This window comes from Leopardus geoffroyi, chromosome D2 (assembly GCF_018350155.1).
Source record: "Leopardus geoffroyi isolate Oge1 chromosome D2, O.geoffroyi_Oge1_pat1.0, whole genome shotgun sequence".
NCBI lineage: Eukaryota > Metazoa > Chordata > Mammalia > Carnivora > Felidae > Leopardus > Leopardus geoffroyi.
Genome location: NC_059334.1, coordinates 11,722,575 through 11,748,005, shown reverse-complemented (window position 1 = coordinate 11,748,005; position 25,431 = coordinate 11,722,575). Strand labels below are relative to the sequence as shown.

At 42.3% G+C, this 25,431-nt stretch overlaps 1 protein-coding gene across 9 annotated transcripts in view; it reads left to right on the top strand.

Annotated features, from left to right (window-relative positions):
- Window positions 1-25,431, top strand: part of RYR2 (ryanodine receptor 2) — a 762,307-nt gene that overhangs the window by 185,436 nt on the left and 551,440 nt on the right. For all 9 annotated transcript variants that reach the window (XM_045437236.1, XM_045437235.1, XM_045437229.1 and 6 more), the window contains exon 2: window positions 19,261-19,380. In XM_045437236.1, the coding sequence (XP_045293192.1) occupies window positions 19,261-19,380 (120 nt within the window). The remainder of the gene's footprint in view (window positions 1-19,260; window positions 19,381-25,431) is intronic.

Below are 25,431 nucleotides of genomic sequence, written 5' to 3'. Positions count from 1 at the left end.
CCCAGCACGGAAGCCGGAGTGCTTCTTTTCAAGCGAAATGAGCCACGTCACTCCCCGGATCACAGCCCTCCGTGGTCCCCGTGCTGCTCGGACTGAACACCGAAGCCCTTCCCATGGCCGGCAAGGCCCTCCGGGTGCTCCGCCCGGTCCCTGTGCTCTCCACCCACCGGCCCCCTTGCTCTTCCTGAGCTCACCAAACCCTTTCCCATTGCAGACTTGTTGTCTTTGCTGCCCTGGAATCTCTGCCTCGAATATGCCACGAGCTAACTTGCAACTGTCTGATCTTGGTTCAGTGTCCTCTCAGCAGAGAGGCCGATCCCGCCCCCCTCCGTTACTCAGGGGGTCAATCCCTGTCCTTCTGTGTTCTTGGCTCTTATCACTGCCTGGTGTTCACTTTTGTGACGGCTCATCTGCTGATTATTCCCTGAGGAGCGTAAGCTTTGCAGGTACAAGAACTCGTTCTGTCTTGTTGACGGAAGCCTGTCTTGAGTGAGTGAACTTAATCCTTACAAAAATTGAAAGGATGAAGCAACAAGTATTTTTTTACGTTTATGTATTTATTTTGAGAGCTGGAGACAGCATAAATGGGGGAGGGGCAGAGAGAGGAGAGAGAGAGAAAGAGAGAGAGAGTGAGAGAGAGAGGACCCCAAGCAGATTCCATGCTCAGTGCAGAGCCCAATGTGGGACTGGAACCCACAAACTGCGAAATCATGACCTGAGCTGAAACCAAGAGTTGGACGCTCAATCGACTGAGCCACCCAGGTGCCCCTGATGCAACAATTATTAATTAATAATCTTCTATATTCTGAGTACTCTGTCCTGGGTAGTTTGTAAATATATTTTTGATTAACTTAATGTCTCGCAACAGCCATCTAAGGTGGGTGTTCACTTCATAGATGAAAATACTAGTCACCATGACTAGTAAAGAGAGCTGGTAACTGGCATTTAAACTCGGAGTTTATTTATTTAAAAAAATTTTTAAAGTTCATTTATTTATTTTGAGAGAGCAGAAGCAGGGTAGAGGCGGGGGTGGGGCGGGGGAGAGAGAATCCCAAGCAGGCTCTGCACTGTCAGCTACCCAGGCGCCCCTAAACTCTGAGTTTAGCCCAAAAGTAATGCTCCCCGCACTTACATTTTTTATTATTCTAAATTAAATTGTGTGTTTCGGACAACTTATTATAACTGACCATTCGGTAATGTTATTGTTTGCACCTCGTAGATGAAAACCATTGAGGATGAAGGGTAGTGCATCGCCGGGGGCCGTGCAGCCAAGAAGTGCTCTGGACAAGGGCTTCCCAGCCTGGGTGTCTGATTAGACTCCAGCGGGCTCTTCCCCCTGTGCAGCTGGTGTCTGTGACAGGCATTTTGTGTGTCTCCCTTTATCCAGGGAGCGTTTGTTTACCACGTCTTATGCTTGACCCTTTGTAAACTGGCATTTGCGAGTTCAGCGCTAAGCCTTCCGAAATCTAGCCCGAAAACTTACATCATGAATTTGCTTCATGTGCACGTTAACCTTTTGCCGATCGGTATGATGCTTGTGTAGACAGCGTGAAAACAACACCGGGGCTGACGTTTGCTACTTCATGTGTACTCAGTCTCTACAGCACGGACGTACTGGACTCTTACCGGGAAGAGGTTCATGCTCAGGTTGAATTTACTGGATCGTTGATTCATTCCCAGGTCAACGAAGAGCTCTCAGCTGAGATATTCACTGATTGCAAGAAAAGTGAGATAAATTACTGGAAGCCTACGAAAATAGACAGGTTTGGGGGCCTGCTACGCTGGATGGTAATCTCTGTTTTCATTAAAGACTTACATTTATTATAGTCAGCAAGAACAGAATTTAATAGGTTTGCCAATTACCGACATAAATCGGAGGCTGAAACTGTCAACTACTATTTCACTGTTTTCCAAAAGGAATCTATAAATCTGTAGAAAAATGTGATACCTATACATTTTGCACTATGAGCCCTTGTATAAACGTGCAGGTGGGGAGGTCCATATCAAACAAAACATATCTCAGAAACAAGATTGAGATAGTTTCTATGAATCGTATTATTACATGTTCTGTGATTTTGCTAAAAACTGTCTTGTTTACCCTCCTCTGGGTGGTTTATGTTCAATATATCTGTCCGGCCTGCTGTTAGCTTTTTTTGATCAGTCTGGAAAATTTGTCCTGGGTTGTGCAGTACAGGAAGAATGCACTTACTGGAGGTCATAGAAATGTCTGTGTAACACCTAAAGAGGGAGGGAGGGAAGGACAGAGAGAGAGAGAGAGCAAGTGATTGCATGCGCACAAGAATGCATAGTGTCTGAAATTTCCTTATCTTGAAATAATATATTTGTTATTATATAATATATAATTACTATATATACATATATGTGTATATGTATGTATATGTGTGTATATATATGTGTGTTATATATATATTTATATTATATATATATATATATATATATATATATATATATATATATATATATACATACATACATACATATATAGTGGTCATGTAGATTCAGATCTCAAAATTGCCTCTGAAATTACTTCTCCATCTTTTGGTATTCTTCCTTAGTGTTGGGATTATTAGTACCCAGTAGTTGTCTGTCCAGGGTCTTGATGTGGTTTATACGATCCGAGTCTAGTGTGGATCTGTGAGAATCTGTACCCCTGGCTCACTGTGGCCTCTTCCATTCTTCAGAGAAGAGAAGGTAGACTTCGAATATTCTGAAATATGCACGCAATCTCAACCAGTATATTATGCATGATGTGTACCTATATTTATACTTCTATATGGGTCTCATCTGCTCTGCATAGATACTAAATATTTCAGACCAGTAGCACTGAATAAATATATTTAATTTTTCATAGAGGCATAACGTCTCATCAATGGCTTGTACGGTAGGTAGAACACTCTGGTATAATTGCAGAATGAATCCTAAGGGGTCAGCTCATGGGGCGCTCTCTTTGGTCTCTTAATACTTGATGCTTCAGCACCAGCCAGGTGACAGGGAGACAGTATTGAGTGCTAAATTACTCTGCTTGTCTCCGTGTTTGATTTTCATGTTGTAGGTGCAAATAGGAGTTCTCGTTTCTTTAATAGCTCTTTCTTTTATTGTGTTCCACCAAACCCATGTATAGGTGTGACAGAGAATAACATTCTTACACTTAGCACACATATTAAGATGCATTTTAACAGGGATCTTTCTATATGTGGCAATCTTCAATGCCAAGGAGAAGTTTCAGATCATTTCAGAGCTGAGAACGTAGGCTTCGACTTTATGCATGCTATTTTCTAAGTGGAAAAGAGAAACAGATACATATCTGTTGACGTTACTGTTGGTGAATATATCTGTCAAACCCAGTCTCTATCTGGCATGAAACAGACACTGAGAATGTCTGAAATATGTTGCCTTTCCAGATCTAATTTTTTACTTCCAAGTCAGCCTTCTTATGATAAACGTTAAATTAAATGCTAAATTTTTGTCAGCGGTTTCTACTGTTAGGATTCTACATATATGACCTCATATATTTTCCAGGCCATGTTAGACCCTCTTTAATTTCCTTTATCTTTTTTTAATTCCAATTTTTGTTCTATCACAGCTCTGGAAATATTTCAGAGATTTATTTTCAAAGATCTATACCAGGAACAAAGAAATTTCCTTTACCGCATGGTTTCTCAGAAACTCTTATTCTTCTAGGTGATATTCGTAAGGGTAGTTTCAATGTTTCCCCCCCCCCCCCACCCCCCCACACACATTTTGAAACAAAATTTCACCAGAGAATAGAGGGGATACGTCGTATCAGGATACTGGAATGGATTTTTCATGTGGTCTTATGGGTGAATAGGTCCTGACTTACCTCACTCCTTCTGTAGTTGGGATCTGATTGATGATAGGATTGTATCTGTGTCCATAAATTATTGGCGAGGTATTCTTGTTGTGCTGTTTAGTATATCAGCCCGTGTGTGTGTGTGTGTGTGTGTGTTTCTGCTAGTAATTCAGCAGGTCTAATATTCCGTGACCCACCTTGTACGAGGAGGGAATGTAGTAGAAGGAGCAGTCACCAGGAGGGAAGGAGTGTATTCCCTAACTGTTGAGAATCGCGTATGCAGGGCGATAATAAAAATCAGGCCAACTTTTGCTGGGTTTCATTACAGAGTTGCAGCTCCCTATAGAGAGTACTGCCTTCTTCTCTGCTCCTGGGGCAGACTGTGCCTGTGACCTTCCCCATCTTGGTTTGCCACTGGTGCTATTTCTTTTTCTTTTTTAAAATTTTTGAGGAAGAGAAATACATACATACATACATATATATATATATATATATATATATATATATATATATATATATATATATAAAGGGAGGGAGGGAGAGAGAAAGGGAGAGTCCCAAGCGGGGTCCGTGTTGACAGACAGATCTGTCCCTGTGTAGGGGCTTGATCTCATGAACCGTGAGATCATGACCTGAGCTGAAAGCAAGAGCTGGATGCTTAACCAACTGAGCCACCAGGTGTCCTGCTCCTACTTCGTACTCCCTCTGCTGGGTGTTAGGATAGTGTGGAAACTGAGGCAAGTGATAATTGAAGAGGAAGGGACTCTACTGAGTCCTAAGCCAACAAATTTATTTTATCACGTATTTTGATGAGTTCCAAAGGATATGGCAAATGTCAGTACGTTATTTTTTTTTCTACAGTAGCCCAGAAAAAGTTTTAAACTAGTATTATTCCATCTCCAATGTGGAAGTTAAACGGGTCCATTTTCCTCTTCTGTCCTCCTGTCTTCTACTTTGTTCTTTTCTCTGTCCTTTCTTAAAAATCTATTGGGGCGCCTGGGTGGCGCAGTCGGTTAAGCGTCCGACTTCAGCCAGGTCACGATCTCGCGGTCCGTGAGTTCGAGCCCCGCGTCGGGCTCTGGGCTGATGGCTCGGAGCCTGGAGCCTGTTTCCGATTCTGTGTCTCCCTCTCTCTCTGCCCCTCCCCCGTTCCTGCTCTGTCTCTCTGTCCCAAAAATAAATAAACGTTGAAAAAAAAAAATTAAAAAAAAAAAATCTATTGAGCGGCATTACTTTAGACTGCCCTTTCTTAGTCTCACTTCTGACTATTGACTGGCTTTTAATTACTTATTAATGATACATCCAGCCTTCTTTCTCCTCTCACCGCTTCCTGCCTCTCCTCCATTCAAACTGTTACTTTCAATACGTTTTTCATTTGGTTTTGTTTCTAACACAGTTCATTCTGCGTATAATAACTTTGTTCAGTTTACCTATAGCCACATCATCGGACATATATATTTTTTAAAGTTTATTTATTTTGAGAGAGCGCACAAGCAGGGGAGGGGCAGAGAGAGAGGGAGAGAGAGTCCCAAGCAGGTTCTGCACTGTCCGTGCAGAGCCCGACACGGGGCCTGAACCGAAATCAAGAGTCAGGCGCTCAGCTGACTCAGCCACCCAGGCACCTCCAGACATATTTGATGAAAGGGAAATTAGAGGATTAGGTTCAGTTTCTTGGTAGATTCCTTCACTTGCCCAGCCAGACTCTTGGTGCGATGATTTTACATCGGTACATGCAGAAGTTTGAGGATAGGCTTTCGAGCCAGGCGGACCCAGATTTTGGCCCCATTCCACCACACCCCAGGGTGGGTAACCGCGGGCAGGCGATTTACCATCAGGATGCCTTTTTCTTATCCGTAAAGTAGCTGCCTTAATAGCACCTACTCGTACTCAGGAGCATAATAATAGTACTTAACTCCTAGAGCTCTTCCTTTTCTCATTGGTTGACTGTGTTCTGAGCCAGATGCTGTGCTCTGTGATGGGTAGAAGTTGCTAAGTAGAACTGACATATGCCTTGCCTTGATGCGTCACTGAGGAATTGCGCGGTACCTGGGATGTAGGTGCTTCACGGTCGTTAGGTGCCCCTCGGGAAGAGGTAGGTAATACGTGGTAGTTCCTGTTCCTTTTGAAGGCATAGAAAGAATCCATTCTTTCTTTTATTCTTCAGATATCCTTTATGAATGCCTACTATGTGCTGGGCACTGGGGGTCAGTATAAACAAGGTAGGCAGAAGACAATGAGCAAGAAAACAGTTAAATAAGACAATTGCAGAACATGAGTCGTGTGCCTGGGGGTTGGGTAGGAAGGGACGGAGAGGACTCTAAGGTAAGACCTCGCTAATGGGAAGGAGCAGGCTTTGTGAAGGTCTGGAGGAAGAACATTTCTGCAAAGGGAAAAACAGGCAAGGCGGAACAGGGCTTTTCACGTCTGAGAACTAGAAGGGAGACGTGTGGCTGGATTGTCATGAGCAATGTGGAGAAAGACATGAGAGAGAGTTGTAGAGGTGGAGAAAATCGAGGGTGCAGGGCGTGAGATCATGAGAATGGGTTGACTTGCTTAAGGCCTGGGCGGTGGGAGGGCAGGTTGAAGGAACACAGGAGTTAGTAGAAGGAAGTTAGATGTCTGCTTTTAATTACTTTGATGGACAGTGCTACTTACGGAGATGAGAAACAATGGGGGATGGCAAAAACTGGGGGGGATTTAAGAAAGATTTACGTTTTGGGTATGCTAAATTCCAAGGGGCACGTAGACCTCTTGCAATGTGCTCATTATTTGTGACTATTCGTAAGGGTAAAGGCTTACCTATACCTTGTTTGATGTTTCTGTTGGTTTCTGCGGCATTTAAGAAAGGCACTCAAGAGCTCTGTAGATGATTCCAGCTTTTATTTTTGCTAAGTCATAGTTCGTAGGAGGCTGAAACTTCGTGTCATCAAGGCTTGCTGATGGCCTGTGAGACCAGCAGAGTCTCCATTGGTTACAACAGTGCAGGTCTTGGAGAAACTGGATGGTTTCCTTAGAGCTTACTGGTGCACCAAATTTGCTCCGCGCCGATGGCCGGCCTGCTGTAGTGTATCAGGATGAAAAAGGTAAAGTTCCTCTCCGATAGTGGTGTTTATTTCTACCGAACTGGGACCAGAAAGGCATCGGTGACATATTTATATATTCAGAGGAAACATTCTGCCTTGCGCCTTCTGTTTGCATAGTACCCCTAGTGACTCGGAGATGAAGAAGAGATCTCATGTCTTGACTGTCTCCAGTATCTAGGTGTTTCTGTCCAGCTCTCCTTCAGCTGACATTACCCAGGCACATGCTAACGCCGCCCTCACGGCTCATCAGCTCTGACATGCCGTTTGATGTATGCACTTTGGCCCGACAGTCATTAGCACTGAGCAACAGACGACTTCTGTAATAGGTCAAAGAGACGAAAAAGAAAGCGTCACTGTCATCTTGCGTAAAACCACACACGCGGCCTAAACAGTTAAGGATGTTAACAAGGTATCTGTTAGTTTCCTCTACCAAAAAAAGAAAAAGAAAAAAAAAAAAAAGAGGAAGCTAGCGATAATTTATGCGGTAAGAGTGTACAAGGTATGCTTCATTTCTGTCTTTGAATTTCTACAAGAGCGGAATTCTCTTTTCTCCGTTTCATCTTTTCCCTGGAACCATAAAATGTGAGTGCTGGAAGGGACCTTGAAGGACATTCGGTTCATTTACCCGTAAGGAACAGAGGATCGCGTAGTCATTCTGCAGTGCCAAAGGGCTCCTGTTGCTGCAAATTAAACTATTACTCGGGAGAAGAGATTTTTCCCAAAGCTTCTGAAGCATTGAGTCATTGGTGCTTCCCATGCCTCATTGGGTTTTGACACACCCTCACGTTCTGCGTGTGTGAGAGATTGTGGGTCTTTAGTTTTGCTTCAGTGACTTCAGTTTTAGTACAAAGCATATGTCTTGTGGCCAGGAATCCGTAACTAGTCGCGTATGGAATCTGGCGTCCTTCAGGAGAATTCGATGTGATGGCTCCTCTCTTTTTCCAAGACTTGTGACCATTTTACTGATGTCCAGTTCAGTGTGGCCCCTTGAGATTGCCATGTTTGCTCCTGAATCGCACGATAGGCCCCACAGAAGAGAGTTTTTCCAGCACACGTGGACCGTTGATGACCTCGTTCCGAAGTGCCTACCTCAACCCATTCCTTGCGGCTGAATACCTTGGTTTCCCATCTTATTGCCGATTCTGTTCCTCTTCTTGCCTCTTCTGTCAAATGTGATGGTGCCATTTCTCATTCAGGATTCTGGTGCTGTTATGCACATTATTATGCGTGCGTTCTCAGAGGAATAAATACGGTTCTTCTCTGGGGAATTTATTTAGGAATGGAGCTGCCAGGTTGCAAGGCATGTGTTTTCAACATCAGTGCCAAATTGTTTCCTAAAATGGTTTTTAACGATTTATTCTCCCACCAGACATGTATAAGAGTTCCCATTTTTCTACATTGTTGCCATCACTTGGTTGAACCTCTTGTCCTGTAATTCACCATTTGTATTTCATCTTCTGAAAGGCTATTCGTGTTTTGGGCCTATTTTTCTCTTTTTTTTCCCCTCAGTGATTTTTAGAAGTCCTTTATGTGTGAATTTGTTTCTAGTATGAATTTCCAAAGTCTTCTTATAGTTTTGGGGTTGTTGTTTTACTTTATGGTGACTTTTATTGAATAGAGGTTCTTAATTTTAATAAAGTTGAGTTTCTTAATCTCTTCTTTTGTGTTATTTTTGTCTTGCTTGAGAAATCCTCATTTATTATAAAAATTATACTGATATTCACCTGTATTTTCTTCTTGAAGTCTTAAAGTTTGCCTTCACAATTTAAATCTTAAATCTTGGGGCGCCTGGGTGGCTCAATGGGGTAAGCATCCAACTCTTGATTTCAGCTCGGGTCATGATCTCACAATTTGTGGGATCGAGGGTCGCGTTGGGCTCTGTGCTGACTGCACGGAGCCTGCTTGCTGTTCTCTTTCCTCCCACCTGTGCCCCTTTCCTGTTCACACTCTCTCATAAAAAAATAAACTTGAAAAAAGAAATCTTTAAATCTTACAACTGATTTTTTTTTTTGTGTATGACATGATACAGGAATCCAATTTAGTTTTTTAAATAAATTATGTATTTATCTAGGCTTCTCGTCACTCTTATGTTACTACTCTAGCCCTTCTCTAATAAAAGTGCATTATTTTGTATTCTACATTTTCACTTGCAAAGAGTTATTTTCCGATTAACTTAAGTATTTATGATTATGTTTAGTGTTGCGTAAACGGCAGGAGCCATCTCACTGATCAACAGGGAGGGATTATTAATGGAAAAAAATGGCCCATTTTCACTCAGCATATTTTCGTGGTTTATATCAGAATAAAAAGCAACATACTAGGTTTTCAACAACTTTTACTGCCTTCCTAGAGTACCAACTTATTGCGGAGCGTGCTTTTAATTGATTATTACTTAATTAATATTATTATAATTTTATTATTATTTGTTACCAAATTCCACACTCAACACTTCTTAGAGCCCTTCGTCTTTATTTTGCATCTTTGCAGTAATATGTCACTCAGCAATTATTGGTAGCACTGGGTTCTTCATAGAGTGTCCTCCCTCGATGGGTTTTCTGTTGTGAGCTCCAGCTGAAGACTCGATGTTAGGATCAGTGTCTCCTCAGGTGAGATCTTAAATGTTGATTAAGGAACGAAGATTGCTCTTCATTCCTGACACTGAGGCGGTCGTGTGCCTTGCCAGCCCATCCGTGGTTTTTTTTTTTTTTTTTTTTAATTTTTTTTTTAACGTTTATTTATTTTTGAGACAGAGAGAGACAGAGCATGAACGGGGAGGGGCAGAGAGAGGGAGACAGAGAATCCGAAACAGGCTCCAGGCTCTGAGCCGTCAGCCCAGAGCCCGACGCGGGGCTCGAACTCACAGACCGCGAGATCGTGACCTGAGCCGAAGTCGGCCACTCAACCGACTGAGCCACCCAGGAGCCCCAGCGCATCCATGTTTTAGAAGTGTTGCTCTATGAGTAGTGGATTTCGGATGCTTTCTTCACTGATAGGCTTTTCTTTTCAAAGTTTTTTTGATGTTTACTTATCTTTGAGAGAGAGAGAGAGAGATACAGCGAGACAGAGACAGAGTGCAAGCCTGCAGAGAGAGAGGGAGACGCAGAATCCGAAGCAGGCTCCAGGCTCTAAGCTGTCAGCACGGGGCCCGACGTGGGGCTCGAACTCACGAACTGTCTGATCACGCCCTGAGCGGAAGGTGGATGCACGACCGACTGAGCCACCCAGGCGCCCCATTGATAGGCTTTTCTAGCAGGTATTACCTGGCATTCTCCAAGAGAGGTGCACCTCCTGGTAAACATCATCTTGCCCTCTTTCTTAAAGATTATGATTTTTTGGGGCAATAATCTTGTTTACACCAGGCCTGGAGCTCGCCTGAAGGCCCTCTACAGTGATCACAGAGATAGACCTTGTCTCAAGTGCAAATTTGCTTGTTTTTCAATTAAAACCTTTCCACACAGATGAAGGGCACAGAGTTTCTCTGTCATATGAATTCTTTTTTTTTTTTTTTTTAAGATTTTTAAAATCTTTATCTATTTGAGAGAGCGTGCGCACAAGCAGGAGAGGGGCAGAAAGAGGGTAGGGTGGGGGTGAGCAGAGGATCTGAAGCGGGCTCTGTGCTGAGAGCAGAGAGTCTGATGCGGGGCCCAAACTCACAAACTTGTGAGATCATGACCTGAGCCGAAGTCAGATGCTCAGTCGATTGAGCCCCCCGGGCACCCCGTCTATCATAGGAATTCTTTAGTGTGAAAAAAGGCTAGCCTTCTGGCTGAAATATTCCCTGTAATCATTATATTCATACAGTTTTTCCCTCTGTGTGGATTCTCTGATGTCCATGGAGGTAATATACTCTGGATGAGGGCTCTTCCTGATTCACTGCATTTACAGCATTGCTCTCCAGTGTGAACTCTCCGATGTTATCTAGGGACAGAGTATGCATTAAAGGCTTTCCCACAGAAAGAAGGTACTCAGTGTGTCTTTTTTTTTTTTTTTTTTAAACCAGTGTGGATTAAAAAAATGTACTCTTAAGGGCTGAATGATGACTGAAGGCTCTTATACTAAGAATATAGTCATAGGGTGTTTCTCCATTCGAATTTCCAGATGGGCATAAAGGTTAAATCTGTGGCGGGGGACCCTTCACTTTATTTATAGGGTTTCTCTCCAGTGTGATGATTTTTTTTTTTTGGTTGTACAGCTATAATTTATTCAATAGTAGCTTTCTGGTTTCTTTTCCTACAATCTGTCAGCAAATTCTGCCAATTCTACCTTGCAAATATACCAAGTTCAAGTTGCTATGTCTTTAGTAGGTTCTCAATTAAACATAGATGGCCTGGGCTTTGCATCCTTGTGATAGGCACCATTTCTGTTGGCATGGCTTAGTTAAACGGCATCCGTACCCCAACATAATGGTTCAGATTTCATTTACCACGATAGCTTATGAGTAACTGTGTGAAATACAGACGTCACTGCTCACAATTCGGTGTACGAATCCTCATCAGATAGGTACCAGACGCACAGCATGATCAGTGACCAGTCACGTGGCTTTTTCCTGAGTCCGTGGGGATCCGTCACCACCCGTGTGTTCTTCGTGCTCTGCAAAGACTGTAGGCGTGCAGGTGCGTTAGTTATGTCCTCGTCTCCCTGTCATCAAGGCATGGGACATTTCGCGAACGTGGGTGAGTGGGAATTGGCTAACGGAAATGGAGGTGCGGTAAAGAAACAAAAAGTGGGGAACCTGGAAATGAAATTCGCATCGAACAGAAGAGGAGTTGTAGATGCTGAGTCTGAGTGTGGGAGTGCAGACACAGCTGCCACTTGAGAAACCGTGGATGTGCAGCCAGAGGGACCGAGCGGAGGCGAGCTTATCGCCACAAATGAGGAATGTGGTTGTGACACAGAGGATGAAGGTTGTTGCCGAGGAAGTAACACTGGCAAAGAAATTCACATTAAAGGAACTCTCAGAGATATTCTAGAACCCTGAAGATGCCGGAGAATGAGCCAAATGTAGGAGTGCGACAGTTTGCTGAGACATAGAGGGGGGTGCTCGTTCCACAGGGAAAATTACATAACCAGCAGGATAAGGCAGGCCCCGTTCAGACTGCTCCTGATGAGTGTTTTACAAAGAACAAAAATACTTTAATTCTCAGTGTTCTTAATGTTTAAAATTATAGGGAGCTAAATATTTTACTGTTTTTTTTTTTTTTTCCCATTTCTCTGTACTTTTATAACTGGTAGAGTTTTTAATGTTTGGACCAAAATTTTCAAAGGTACAATCGTAAATAGTTTCCCCAAAGATTTGCTTTCCACAGTCATTTTTCTGGTTGTACCATTGTGTGAACTGAGGACTATCTTTATTTTTTAAACAAATGACTGTAAACTCCGTGCAAGACCAGAAATATGGGCTTCTTTTTTTTTAAACGGTCTCAGCTTGTTTGTGCTGATAACCACATATTTGCTGTAAGAAAAACCAATAGTATAGATAGCACTTTATTTAGCCAATTTCCAGAAAAGCTAGAAGTGATGATGACATCAAGGAGACAGACCAGTGACCGCTTATCACAGTTCCCGGAACATAGGAAGCACTCGATGAATGTAACATGTATCTAGAATTTGCTCACTTCCCTCCACCTCCACTGCTACACCCTGGTCTGGATCACTTTCATCTCCCTGAATGGCTGAAGTCACTCCCCTTAGATCCTTCTGCTTCTTTCTTGCCTCCCTGTGGTCTGCATTTAGTACAGGACCCAGTGGTCCCCATTCCCTTAGTAGAAGCTAAAGTTCAGACACTAGGCTCAAGGTCTCTCAAGGTGTGGCCCCACCCACTACCTCCCACCATCTTCCCCCTGACTACTCTGCTTCAGCCTCAAGGACATCCCCCTGACTACTCTGCTCCAGCCAGAAGGATGTCCTCTGTTTCCTTGAACATTCTGGGTTCAAGGTCTTTCATGGTGTGGCCCCACCCAGTACCTCCCATCATCTTCCGGCCACAAGGCCATCCTGTTTCCCCGAGCATGCTGGGTGTTCAATGAACATGACTTTCATTGTCCATCCCCCCAGGCAGTGCTCCTCCCGGAGATAGTCACGTGTCCATTCTCCTTCCCTGCTTCAAGTCTTTGCTCAGAATTCATCCCCTCAACAATACATGACAGTTGTGTTCATATTTTTATGCTTGCCACCCATAGCAACACTCCTGATCCCCCTTACACAGTTCCATTTTTTTTTTCCATGGAACTTTTTACCTTTAACACGACTGACAGATTGACTGTGCTTTTTTTTATTGTCCGTCTTCCCCTGCCAAAATGTAAGCCTAATGAGTGCAGGGATCTTGGATTTATTCAATGATTTATCTCAAGCGCTTAGGGGATATCCTATCACATATATCCTCGGTAAATATTTATTCAATGACGAATGAATGTTTGAAAGAAGCTATTGATGTTATTTGGTAATTATTTCCCATTTTGTACTATTTCAGCACTCTTGGCAGCATTTGTTAGAGAAATCATGTCTTATTTACTCATCACAGAATTGCCTGGAGTGCAGCATTCTGGTGCTGGCTCCACCCCCACCCTTCATCCCTGCCTGCCCCAAATGATCTCTGTTCTTTTTTTTTTTTTATTAAAAAATTTTTTTTAATTTATTATTATTTTTTTTAATGTTTATTTATTTTTGGGACAGAGAGAGACAGAGCATGAACGGGGGAGGGGCAGAGAGAGAGGGAGACACAGAATCGGAAACAGGCTCCAGGCTCTGAGCCATCAGCCCAGAGCCTGACGCGGGGCTCGAACTCCCGGACCGCGAGATCGTGACCTGGCTGAAGTCGGACGCTTAACCGACTGCGCCACCCAGGCGCCCCAAAAAAAATTTTTTTAAATGTTTGTTTATTTTTGAGAGAAAGAGAGACAGAGCACGAGCAGGGGAGGGACAGAGAGAGAGAGGGAGACACAGAATCTGAAGCAGGCTCCACGCTCTGAGCTGTCAGCACAGAGCCCGACACAGGGTTTGAACTCACAAACTGTGAGATCATGACCTGAGCCGAAGTCGGACACCTAACCGAGACTGAGCCACCCAGGCGCCCCAAATAATCTCTGTTCTAAAGAGTTGTCAGGTCACAGGAAGACTACAAGAGCACTTAACAAAAGGAATTCAATCCAGCATATACTTATGAGGCATTCACTGTGTCTACATTGGCTGATGCGATTGCCTCGGTTTTCATTAAAGAAGTTATTTGATTGGACACCTGGTTTCTATGAAATTCAGTCTGCCCTGCTTGACCGTAGGATACAAGGCATGTAGTCTTTTGAGTTGGAGCCAGTTGTGGAAAAATTATTAAGACATAACTGAAAAACAAAGACCAGTTGCAGAAGGTCTAGACCTGGATAAACATTTCAAGATGACAAGCATTGGAAGCATCTAAGGAAAACACCTGGTCTGATGTGAGGGACTTTTTAATGACCAGGGTTGTGAAGAACATTTTTTTGACTTTTCAAGGGCACAGTATGTGTGATTTGCTTAGATTGTATATGAAAAGAGTTGTAATTGAAGTTTTATTATGTTTATTTGGAAATGGGGAAATTAGGGACTGGACTGCTTTTTTTTTTTTTTAAATCCAGTGATCTCATTGGGTTTTATATCGATGCTACGAATGCTTATGATACATTGACATTTGTCACAGATATAGTAGGATCAGCAGTTTTCCTCAAATATTGCCCTTTTTCCTGGCTGAATATAACCAGAAAATCACCTAATGGAATCCTGTAATGCTGTCTTTAATTGGAAAGGTAGGATCTTACCTTGGCAATTCTAAAAAGCATCCCTATTTGTCAGCATGGTAGCACTTATTTATGAGCTAGTATAAAGTGGATTAAAATGATCATTTATTGAGTATATTTTCCCAGTGCAGTGTTAGATGCTGTAATTTAATAATTACATAAGTGAATGCATAATGACAACTAAAGGGAATACAGTGGTATAGGAGCCCAAAACAAAGGAAGTGACATAGCCTGGTGGGTCAGGGAAGGCTCACCTCAGGAGTGGGTGCTTGAGTTAAGTAAGATTTGAAAGATAAATGTGTCTTAACTAGAGAGAGATAAAGGGTTTAATAGCATGTGCAAACTCCTGTAGGAATGAAGGAAGGTTGGCTGGAGGAAGTGTTGGGCTGGCACTCTGCTGTGCAATGTGGAGCCTTGCACACTAAAAGAGTCTTTTGGTGTTTTTCCTTAGAGCAGCGGGAGGCCATTAATAGATTTGAAGCCAGGAAACATTACAGTTGGTTGATGGTTGTGTCCTCAAGTTGAAGCGCCGTTGGATGGGAATTTGCAGTGTGGAAAGCTATTCAGTGGGTTTTGAGGATGACTAACCAAGATGGTAGCTGGTGTGGTGAGAAATGGATGGATTTGACGTAGAACCCATAGGACTTGGGGATTGTAAGCTAGATATCACTCTCACAGAAGCGCCATTTATCTTCATGAAGTTCATGAAGTTGCTCCTAGAATATTTGTTTTTTACAATTCCATATTTTCAAAATTTGTGAAAAAAGAGGAGTAGTTTTGTTTCTTCAAGTTTGTTTTATATAAAATGGGAAATGGTGTCAGTTCAAGTGTTTCCAGGAACAGGCATGATACTTGTATCTCATTATTGTGCTAGACATTCACGGTTAATGAACAGACTTTGAAATTTTAAAAAATGAAATGATAGAATATGAGCAGAATGCATATTTGGTAGTGTTTTGATTATGGAAGATGAGTTGCTGTGGGTTGAATCAAAATTTGTTGCACTAGGTCCTAGGAATGAGACATGGGAACTCAGAAAACCAAAAATACCCAAAGGCAAATACTTAAGGAGGGTTTTAGTTGTTATGGGCTCGGGCGGGAAAAGTGATGGTCACAGTGTGCATTTAGGCACTCGGGTACACCAACGGCACGTGCAGCTAAAAGGTAAAGGTCAGTGATGAGAGTTAGGAGCCTGGACCTCAGGACCAGGTAGCAAAGACTAATTCCGAAGCCTTATGACACAAGAGACACCCTTTCACTATAGCCTTATTGTTCTGTTACCTTAGCAGTATTAACTTTCTAGATCCCATCAGTATTAGGCTGTGCTTGGTTTGTTCTCGGAAAAGAAAATGGATTGTGTGTGTGTGTGTGTGTGTGTGTGCGCGCGTGCGCGCGTGTACCTATAACCTTACGCACACATGTATATGTCTATAAAAACCAGATTTACTGCACATGGGTTATAATAAATAAAAAAGCTACTTATTGAGACTTCTCAAATGCATAGTCAGTAGGCTCTCAAACCACAGTGGTTCTGGAGAAAAATTATGCTTTGAGATGAATGATGGGTAAATTAAAGGGAACTGGCAGGTATTTATGAATTGGTCTTTGGTCCATCCATGCTCAGTATATTTTACTTTCTGTCAGAAAGGAACCCTGTGCTTACTGGAATATAAAATGAAAACAGCTGCCAGGTAAACTGGAAAAAGCCTCAAAAGTCAGGCTAGGTTCTGTCATTCAAAGTGGAACCGTGATCTAATGTTGTAGCAACAGCCTCTCTCCTTGGTGGGGTGGCCAGACTCTTTTGAACTTAAGGTTGCTTCGTGGCCAGGCCCTCCATCACAGTGTTAAGGCACTGGGTGAAAGGGAAACTTTGCGTGAGTGAGTTAGTTTTATACACTTAGTAGGGTAGTTCATATATTATTTAAGTTGGTTCCTTTCCCTGATATTTTGGTATGGACCACATATTAATGAGCACCTTCACATGTACTCTCATTTCTGGTTCTGTCCAAAGTATATGTACTTGTTTTAATATTCATCTGTTATTGATTGCCTTCAAGCTCTTCTAAGAGACTACTCACATGTCTCCTGGGATTTATATGCTTTCTGGGACCCGTTTGGGATCCTAATTCCTCGGATCCACTAGTTAGAAATATAGGTTCAGCCTCACCCAAGACTGATAGAACCGGAATCTGCATTTCAGCAAGACTCACAGGTGATAAGATGTGCATTAAAGATTGAGAGGTACTTTTTTAGATAATGATTGTAGTAAAAAACCAATTGAGCCTCTAGAAGCAACATGGGGCTGAGGACTTTTACATTCAGATCAGTTAGGTTTAATGATCAGTTCCTAGAACTAGGTATGATCAGCCCTCTGTCAGCAACAAGTTATTTTGAACCTCATTGTCTTCATCTGTGTATTTGTGGATAATCTTTATACAATGAGATGTGGAGAATAAGTAAGTTAATGCCAGGACTGACATAGAGTGTTCTTTTTGGTAAATATGGTGTGCCTTCTTTTCTTGTGTGGCTTACTGAATAGCACTAGTATTCTCACCTATACCTTTCCATTTTCTTATTCTCATTCCCAAAGTGTCTTTAATGAGTGCATCAAAGTAATTATTTACTAAATGGTACTTAGATAGACTCCAACTTCCAAAGGAGCCCATTTTACCCAAGAGTGCAGTTTGCATGCTGAAGTTAGTTCCAGCGGGTGTGAGTGGGACCAGATAGCAAAAGGCTATGGGGATTTGGTAAGGCACTGAGCACATCAGCACAATTCAGGTCTTTGTTATTACACTGCCTCTTTGGAAAACACAATATATCTTTGATTTTGCAGATTATATAACCAACAGAAACGCTTCATTATTTTTATTATAGCCATGCTGAGCATGAATTAATATTCAGATGTACTCATTATATGAAAATAATGCTATTTTTTTTAGCAGATGACTTTTAAGTTGTAACAATGGAATGTTCACTGGAAATTAATGGGCACCTGGAGGGATAGTCGGGAGGAAATTATTAAGAAATTGGACTTTGCCTGTGACTAGAGCTATAGGCCAGTCATTAGATGTTGCTTCACCATATAGGAAATAAAGCAAATGCATAGGATTATGAAGGCTTTAAATGCAAATTAGAGTTGTACTTTTCCAATTGATACAGCAGATTCTTTGGGTTAACTCAAATGGCTTGTCTTCTGCTTTTGAATTTTTATCACAGCTCGTCACCCCCCACTCTGCCATTTTTCCTGGGTGAGGGTCTTCTAGGATATACTTGTTTGTTCCTTTACTCGGACTCTAATTAAAAGGGTCAGTGAGTATATCCTTTTACTACTCTGTTAAGTGTCTTGTTGCCTTGTGTTTGAAGTGTCAAAAAGTAAGTGGTTAGACTTGTTAGGTATTTGCTACCTAGAACTTGTTAAGGTGAGATATTTTGTTTAAAAATGACAGTGGTATCAGGCACCTGGGTGGCACAGTTGGTTAAGCGTCCAACCCTTGATTTCAGCTCAGGTCACGATCTTACGGTCTGTGAGATCAAGCCCCGCATCAGGCTCTGTACCGACAGTGCAGAACTTGCTTGGAATTCTCTCTCTCTCTCTCTCTCTCTCTCTCTCTCTCCCTCCCTCCCTCCCTCCCTCCTCCTCCTCCTCCTCCTCCTCCTCCTCCTCCTCCTCCTCCTCTATCCCCCTCCCCTACTCGAGATCTCTATCTCAAAATAAATAAACTTAAAAAAATGACAATGGTATCTCCCATTTATTGTCTATTTAGTGCCTTTTGCAGGTCAGTCATGGTGTGACTCCATTACCTTATCATCTTAGAGATGCAATACTTTGTCTAGGATCTTCTAACCTGTGCATGGCAGAGCTGAGATGGGAATCCAGCCATGGCTAATTCTCAGGCCTGTGTTTCTTGCAGTCCTCATGTTGCCTACACGGAGTCGTCCCATTTACCGTCTTCCCCCTTGTATAACTTGTCCTGTAAGGCTGCTTAGTTAATTGGAAGCCAGTGTTGGGTTTCACAGGACTGAACTAGCAAATCCTCTCTCTGCCCATTTCTAAGCAACCAAGGGTCCTTTCAAACGTGGACAAGTAGCCGGTGTGTGGATGAACTAGGGTGACTTTCTGGGTTGGTCCGTTCTTGACCTGTTTTCCTCTGCTGGTTTTGGAGCGATGTGTGTGCCTGCTGTTGGAACCCATGTCGTTCTTGATGATTCGTGATGTCCTAGGCGTGTGTCAGGAAATTTCTTTGTAATTTGGATGATTGAAGCGGCGTGTAAGAGTGCTAACGTGGCAATTTTGTATTTTACCTTTCCTCATGTGGGTTGCCTCTGGGGATCAGCAATGAGAGTGAGAGAACTGTTGGCTGAGTTGAGCAGCTGCACCCTCTTTCTCCCGCCACCCTGTTACCTTTTTTACAAGTAGACATTCTCTAGGGATTGACTCTGTGGGTCTTTTTGGCGAGTTGTTGTTCCCTTTGTCTCTGCTTTTTAATATGCACTAAAATAATAGTGTCCAAGATCTGCGTTAGACCGCCTCATCATGTCAGATCTCTAACTTTTTCTGCTTTTTCTCTTTTTGCAGGACGATGAAGTGGTCCTGCAGTGCACCGCAACCATCCACAAAGAACAACAGAAACTGTGCTTGGCAGCGGAAGGGTTTGGCAACAGACTTTGCTTCCTGGAGTCTACTTCGAATTCCAAGGTGGGATGAAGCCCTGGGAGGCTGTTCAGATATTGGGGTTTTACTCATGGCAGTCGAGTTATTGACGGGCCCTCTGTAATTGCCTGTGGAGCAGAATAAACGAGAGGGGGTGTGGAAGATGTTTTGACTCTTCACGAAGCAAGTTTCTACCTGGACCCCCACTCTTTGTAAGGAAGTCAGATAGGATTGTTGGCAAGAATCAGGCAAAGCCCTTGCCCCCGTCGTGGTGTTTATATCCTCGCGGACAAGTAAACAAGTAAATAAGTGGTGTGATTTCAGAACGAAGCGCTATGGAGAAAGCGGAGTGATAGGGTAGAGATTAATGGGGCAGGGACTCCCCCTTTCACAAAGGGTATTTGGGGAAGGCTTGCTGAGGCAGTGACATTTGAGCAGTTTGGAGTGAAGTGAGAGAGTAAGCAGTACTAAGTACTCTGGAACATTCTGGAAAGAGGAACCAGGTGATGCAGGGGCCCCTGGTTAGGAAGAGGAGTTGTCAGTGGGGCCCGGTCATGGAAGGCCTTCCAGGCCACAGCCAGGAGCTGAGGTTTCTCCCTGGGATGAAGGGAGGCCATTGGAGCAGGTGAGTGATGCGATCTGATGTAGACATTGCCAAGATCGTCCTGGCTCTCGTGGGGATTGGAGGGTGTTGAGAGAGCAAGCATGGAAGCAGGGAGATGGTTGGAAGGTGTCTGTGGAAGTCTGGACGGGAGCTGCTGGGTCTTCGGACCACAGAAATGGTGAGGGATCTGGAGGGGGAGATTGAGAACTTGCTTTGGGGACTCGCACCATGTGCTGAAAGATTAGATTGTGTCGAATGAGGGAAAGAGGAAATGAAGATGTCTTGTGGGTGGGAAGTCATCCAGAAATTGGTCAGTGTAGTCGTTTTTTGCTTAGTACTTCCTGACGTCCAGAACCCTTTGATGGGCGGTCTTACTCCATTGTTGTGGTAAGAGTGTGCATGGCTGTTGCTCTCAAATTCACTGCACAGGGGAGGATTTGGAAAGCTAACAGAGGCCAGGTCCCATGCCTAAGATGCTCGCCGGGCCTTGACACAACAGTGTCAGGAACGATTCTTCCATGCTTTGACCTTGGCCATTTGACTTCAAATGCTTCATTCTTTCCTTTATACCACAGCACTTCTCTGGTGAAATAATTATAATTCTGTGAAATAATACTGAGCACTGTGTACACATCATTCATTTATAATAATAATAATAAATTACAATTATAATAATATAATTATTAAATTATAATTGAATTATAATAATTCAATGTTAGTAACTTTACTAATTTTAATAACTTTTCTAACTTTAGTAACTTTACTAACTTTAGTAATTTTAATAGTCAGTGGCAAAACGCGATCATGGTGCATTTTATAGCTCTCCGTGGATTTATTTACTTATTTTTAAATGTTTATTTTTTTTTTGAGAAAGAGAGAGTGAGCAGGGGAGGGGGGGAGAGAGAGGGAGACAGAATCCCAAGCAGGCTCCATGCTGTCAACACAGAACTGGATGCGGGGCTTGAACTCATGAACCATGACACCATGACCTGAGCTGAAACCAAGAGTTGGATGCTTAACCGACTGAACCACCCAGGTGCCCCTGTTACTTAGATCTGTTTTAATTTTACAAGTGTTTATTCAGCATTCTCTTTGTATTAATGACCGTGATACTTGTCAGTCGTGAAAAATGGTCTTCTTAAAAAGAAAATATTAAGCATTTTAACATTTAGGATGTTCCCTGTGGTTTCTGCTATTTTGTAGTGGCTGGGACCAGGCACATCGTTTACTTAGCTGGTTCTTGATTTTTCCCTTGTGTGGCACACAGTACTGGCTATTGTTTTCTTGTTCCTTTAACGGAAGAGCTGGTTTCCAGCACTAAAAATGAATGCTTCCTACTCGGTAGTGGGCATCTCATGTGGCAGTCAGGGCACTAATCCATTTAAACTGGTTACTTCCTCGGAGGCATGCTTAACTATATCATTGTTAACTGATGACCTAGTGAACTGACCGCCTGAACCTTTTTTTTTGTTGTCATTTTGTTTTATTCTTCGCTCGTGTATTTGAAAATTTGCCTGAAGGATGAGATACTGAGGTGGCTCATCAAGCATAGAATGAGGTAGCAATTGAAGTCCAATAAACCAATTTGAACTTTTTTCTTTAACTTCTTTTTTTTAAATCTTTCTTAATGTTTATTTATTTTTGACAGAGAGAGAGAGAGAGAGAGAGAGAGAAACGGAATGTAAGCAGGGGAGGGGCAGAGAGAGGGAGACACAGAATCCCAAGCAGGCCCAGGCTCTGAGCTGTCAGCACAGAGCCTGATGCGGGGCTCGAGCTTACACGCGGTGAGATCATGATCTGAACCAAAGTCAGTTACTAAGCCAACTGAGCCACCCAGGCGCCCCTTAAGTTCTTACAACATAAGTACAGTCTTACTTGAAAACCTGCTACAATGTCAGGTTTTTGTTTTGTTTTTTTTCCCCATGTTTCCGTTTGCCTTTGTTCTCGTATATCCTTCCTGTACTTTTCTGCCTGCTGAAATCCTGCTTGTCTTTCAAGAGCTATTTCACATAGTCCTTATTCTGGGCTGCTTTTCCCCAAGTTCCTGAATTCTCTTCTCTGTGCTTCTTAAGTGCTTTGTTTATACTTCTGTTTTGTTGCCCAGTGGGATTCATTCTGTATAATATCTGCACCACTTTCTCTCCCTGACTGTATCCATATGTATGTATGCTCCCAGACACATAGACCAGCTTCTGAATTCCCTGAGGACCAGAGCGTATTGATTTATTTTCTTAACTCTTACTGCTCGGTAACGAGCACAGTGCCTTGACCTAGTAAGTGATCCACAAAACTTAGTGGACCATTAAGTTTGAGGCGAGACCGCTGATCTTAGGCCAATTATATTTTTTATAGACTTTTAACTTTCAGTAATAACGGAGTCAAAGCTCTGGATCTCCGTTCGTGTTTAAAGTATGTAAGCCTGGGTACAGATGTGGGTTGTGCAGATGTATCTGGTTTTGACTTTCACTGGTGGAAAATGGGAGATGGTCCTTTTCCCCCTCTCGAGTTTGTTGTCTCCTGTATTGATTATAAAAGTGGAGAGAACAAAGTTATCATTGGCAGTGAGCAAGGAGTCAGTCACTGTAAATTATATATGCGTTCCTGGAAATGATCCCAGAAATGTCTTAAGCTGCAGAATCTTTTAATCAAAGACAGGGCTCTCTTTTCCAGAAGACTGTTTCATGCTGCTAGGATATCTCTCCATGCTGATTTCTGCCTGAAAGAGAATGGCTCGGAACTGCAGCATAGGTTTTCCTGAAGAACATGCAAACGTCAGATCTGATGCTACCTCAGTTTAGTCATTCCTAAATTAGAATCACGGATCTTTACTGCACATTCTTTATATGAATGACTTTTCATTTTCTTTGTTTTACGATTGAGAAGTCAGGCTTTTGCTTTTAGGAACCCAGTCACTTTGAGATAGACCCACCTGCTCTCATTCAGTTTGAGGGGAAATGAGAAGCTCTCAGAGAGGCTTTACGTAAAAGTAGGCAGAGCTTGGAAGAGAGCAGAACTTCACGTACACACACAACACAGTGACACGTTACTAGGTGACACGTTATCCCCACGTATGTGTTAGGACATGAATGGCAGGAAGTGGAGGAAAGACCGCACCATTTCTGTCGTGTCCAAAAATCAGTTACAAGTACTCATGGAGAGCATAGTGGGCCAGTGTGGAAACAGCAGCTGAACCCAAGAGGGAGTGAAGGAGGTATGGTAAGAACGGGTATTTCTGGAGCAATCTTGGCCCATGACTTTGGAAGCTAATCTAGTAAAACCCCTTCCAGACAAGCCTTGTGTTTTTTTTTAATAAATATTTTTTTACTGTTTATTTATTTTTGAGAGACAGGGAAAGACAAGGCACAAGCAGGGAGAGGTAGAAAGAGAGGGAGACCCGGAATCCAAAGCAGGTTCCAGGGTCCAAGCTCTTAGCACAGAGCCTGATGCGGGGCTTGAACTCATGGACTGTGAGTTCATTGACCTGAGCCGAAGTCGGATGCTTAACCGACTGAGCACCCAGGCACCCTCAGACAAGCCTTCCTTTGAGAATAAGCTTTTGAGAATCAAATATGGATTGAGCAGGGTGATAGGGGCAAAGAATAGACAGGGATCAGGTAAAAGGGAGGGAGGGAAACAGAGCCACCAGATCTCAGAAAAGAAAGGCTGTGTTTTAAATACCGGGTAAAAACAGAAGAACAAGTTGCCTAGAGCCGTGCTGCTAGAGAAGCTGACCCATTCTCCTTTTGTCCAAAGAAGCTCCTTCCAGCCTTATCTGTTTCTCTGAAATGTTTTTGTTACCTGTAGACATAATTCTGCTCCTGGTTGGTGTCTCTCTTTTTATTATATATTTATAAATATATAAAAATATTTCTATATGTTATTTATTTCATATATGCTCTTTTATATAATTATTTTTATATTTAATATAGAAATATATGATACATTGATATATGCTATATTCATATATTTAAATATATAAATATTTACATATAAATTATTTTATATATAAATTATATATAAATTACATTATATATACGTATACGCATAAATGTCTAGTGCACATATATATTATATGTGTAATTATACCATTTATGTCATGTACGTAAAATTATGCTATATGTAAAACAGTTATATATACACATAATTATATAAATTACATGTAATTTATGTATTTATGTAAAGATATATGTTATATACATATAACTATACTTTATATAAACCATATGTGTGTATATATATTTATATATATAATTATGTATAATTTATAATAATGGGTGGAGTAATCTAGTTTATATTTATTTACATAGTTATTTGAAGTTACCTTAGATGTTAAAGAGACAGAATAAAGAGCAGAATAATTTTAAGTCAGGTCCACCAGACTTAAAACTGTTACATGATGTTTCAAAATGAACTAAAGAAATTCAGAGACAACAGCATAGATTATAAACTCAGAAAAAAGGTGAGTAGAGAAGAGAAAGATTTGAAGAGCTGAAAGATCACAGGACTGAATTGTAAATCACAGACACACTAACTTTAGGAAAGAACACCAGAGCATATAAACCCATGGTAATGCCTTAAGAGTAACAGAAGAGGGAAAAGTGAAAACCTGTTAAAAAAAAAAAAAACCCAAAAACTAGAGGAGAGAGATGAAAGCACCTGAGAGGTTTCCAGGTTCTTGTCCAGCACGTAAGATGCTTGGAAGTTGCCACTCTGTCCTAACAATAAGTAAAAAGCTGGGCAAACTGAAAAACCAACAACCCTTCTTAGATCCGTGAGGCAGTGAGGTCACGGGGCAAACTTCTGCCCCCAAATCGGAGAGAGTGACAGGCAGGTGCACAGAATCACAGCTCACGTGAGCAGTGACCTCTAAGGAACCGGTGCCTGATGGGACAACCTGAACTGAACTGATGAATCGCCGGGGGCTCCGTGTGGACGACTCTAAGCATTAGAAAATCCCGGGGCCCCACACTTTTGGGAGTTTTCCCTCCTGGGGCTCCCCCGGTTCTCACAGTGAATATTGGAGGAAAATTCCCTGGTGCTTCTGCCAGGGAGAGGGGAAAAAGAACCGTTTTGAGATATTCCAGAGGATTATGTTTTTAACAAGATATGCCCTCTGGAGAACCTGTTTTACCAGAACTCTACCTGCTGCAATTATGTCAGTGACTGACCTACCCAGGGGAAAGGAAATTCCCGACTCCAGCCCACCTTAGCCATCCCGTGCCACCTAAGAGGGGGGAATACTGAGAAACTTGTGAAATTCACAGTCCAGAAGAACAGGCTCACTGAAAGACTGAGACCTAATAACAGAACCAGAAAACACTTCCTCTTCCCGTACCTTACCAGCACGTTACTAAAGGCTTGTTTACAGCAATTCCCTTTACCCAGTACCTCATGTGTGGCTATCAAGAAAAAACAAACAAACAAAAAACCCGAGTACTGAAAGGCAGTAAACACATTTGGAAGGGACAGAACAGGGATCAGAACCAGACTCC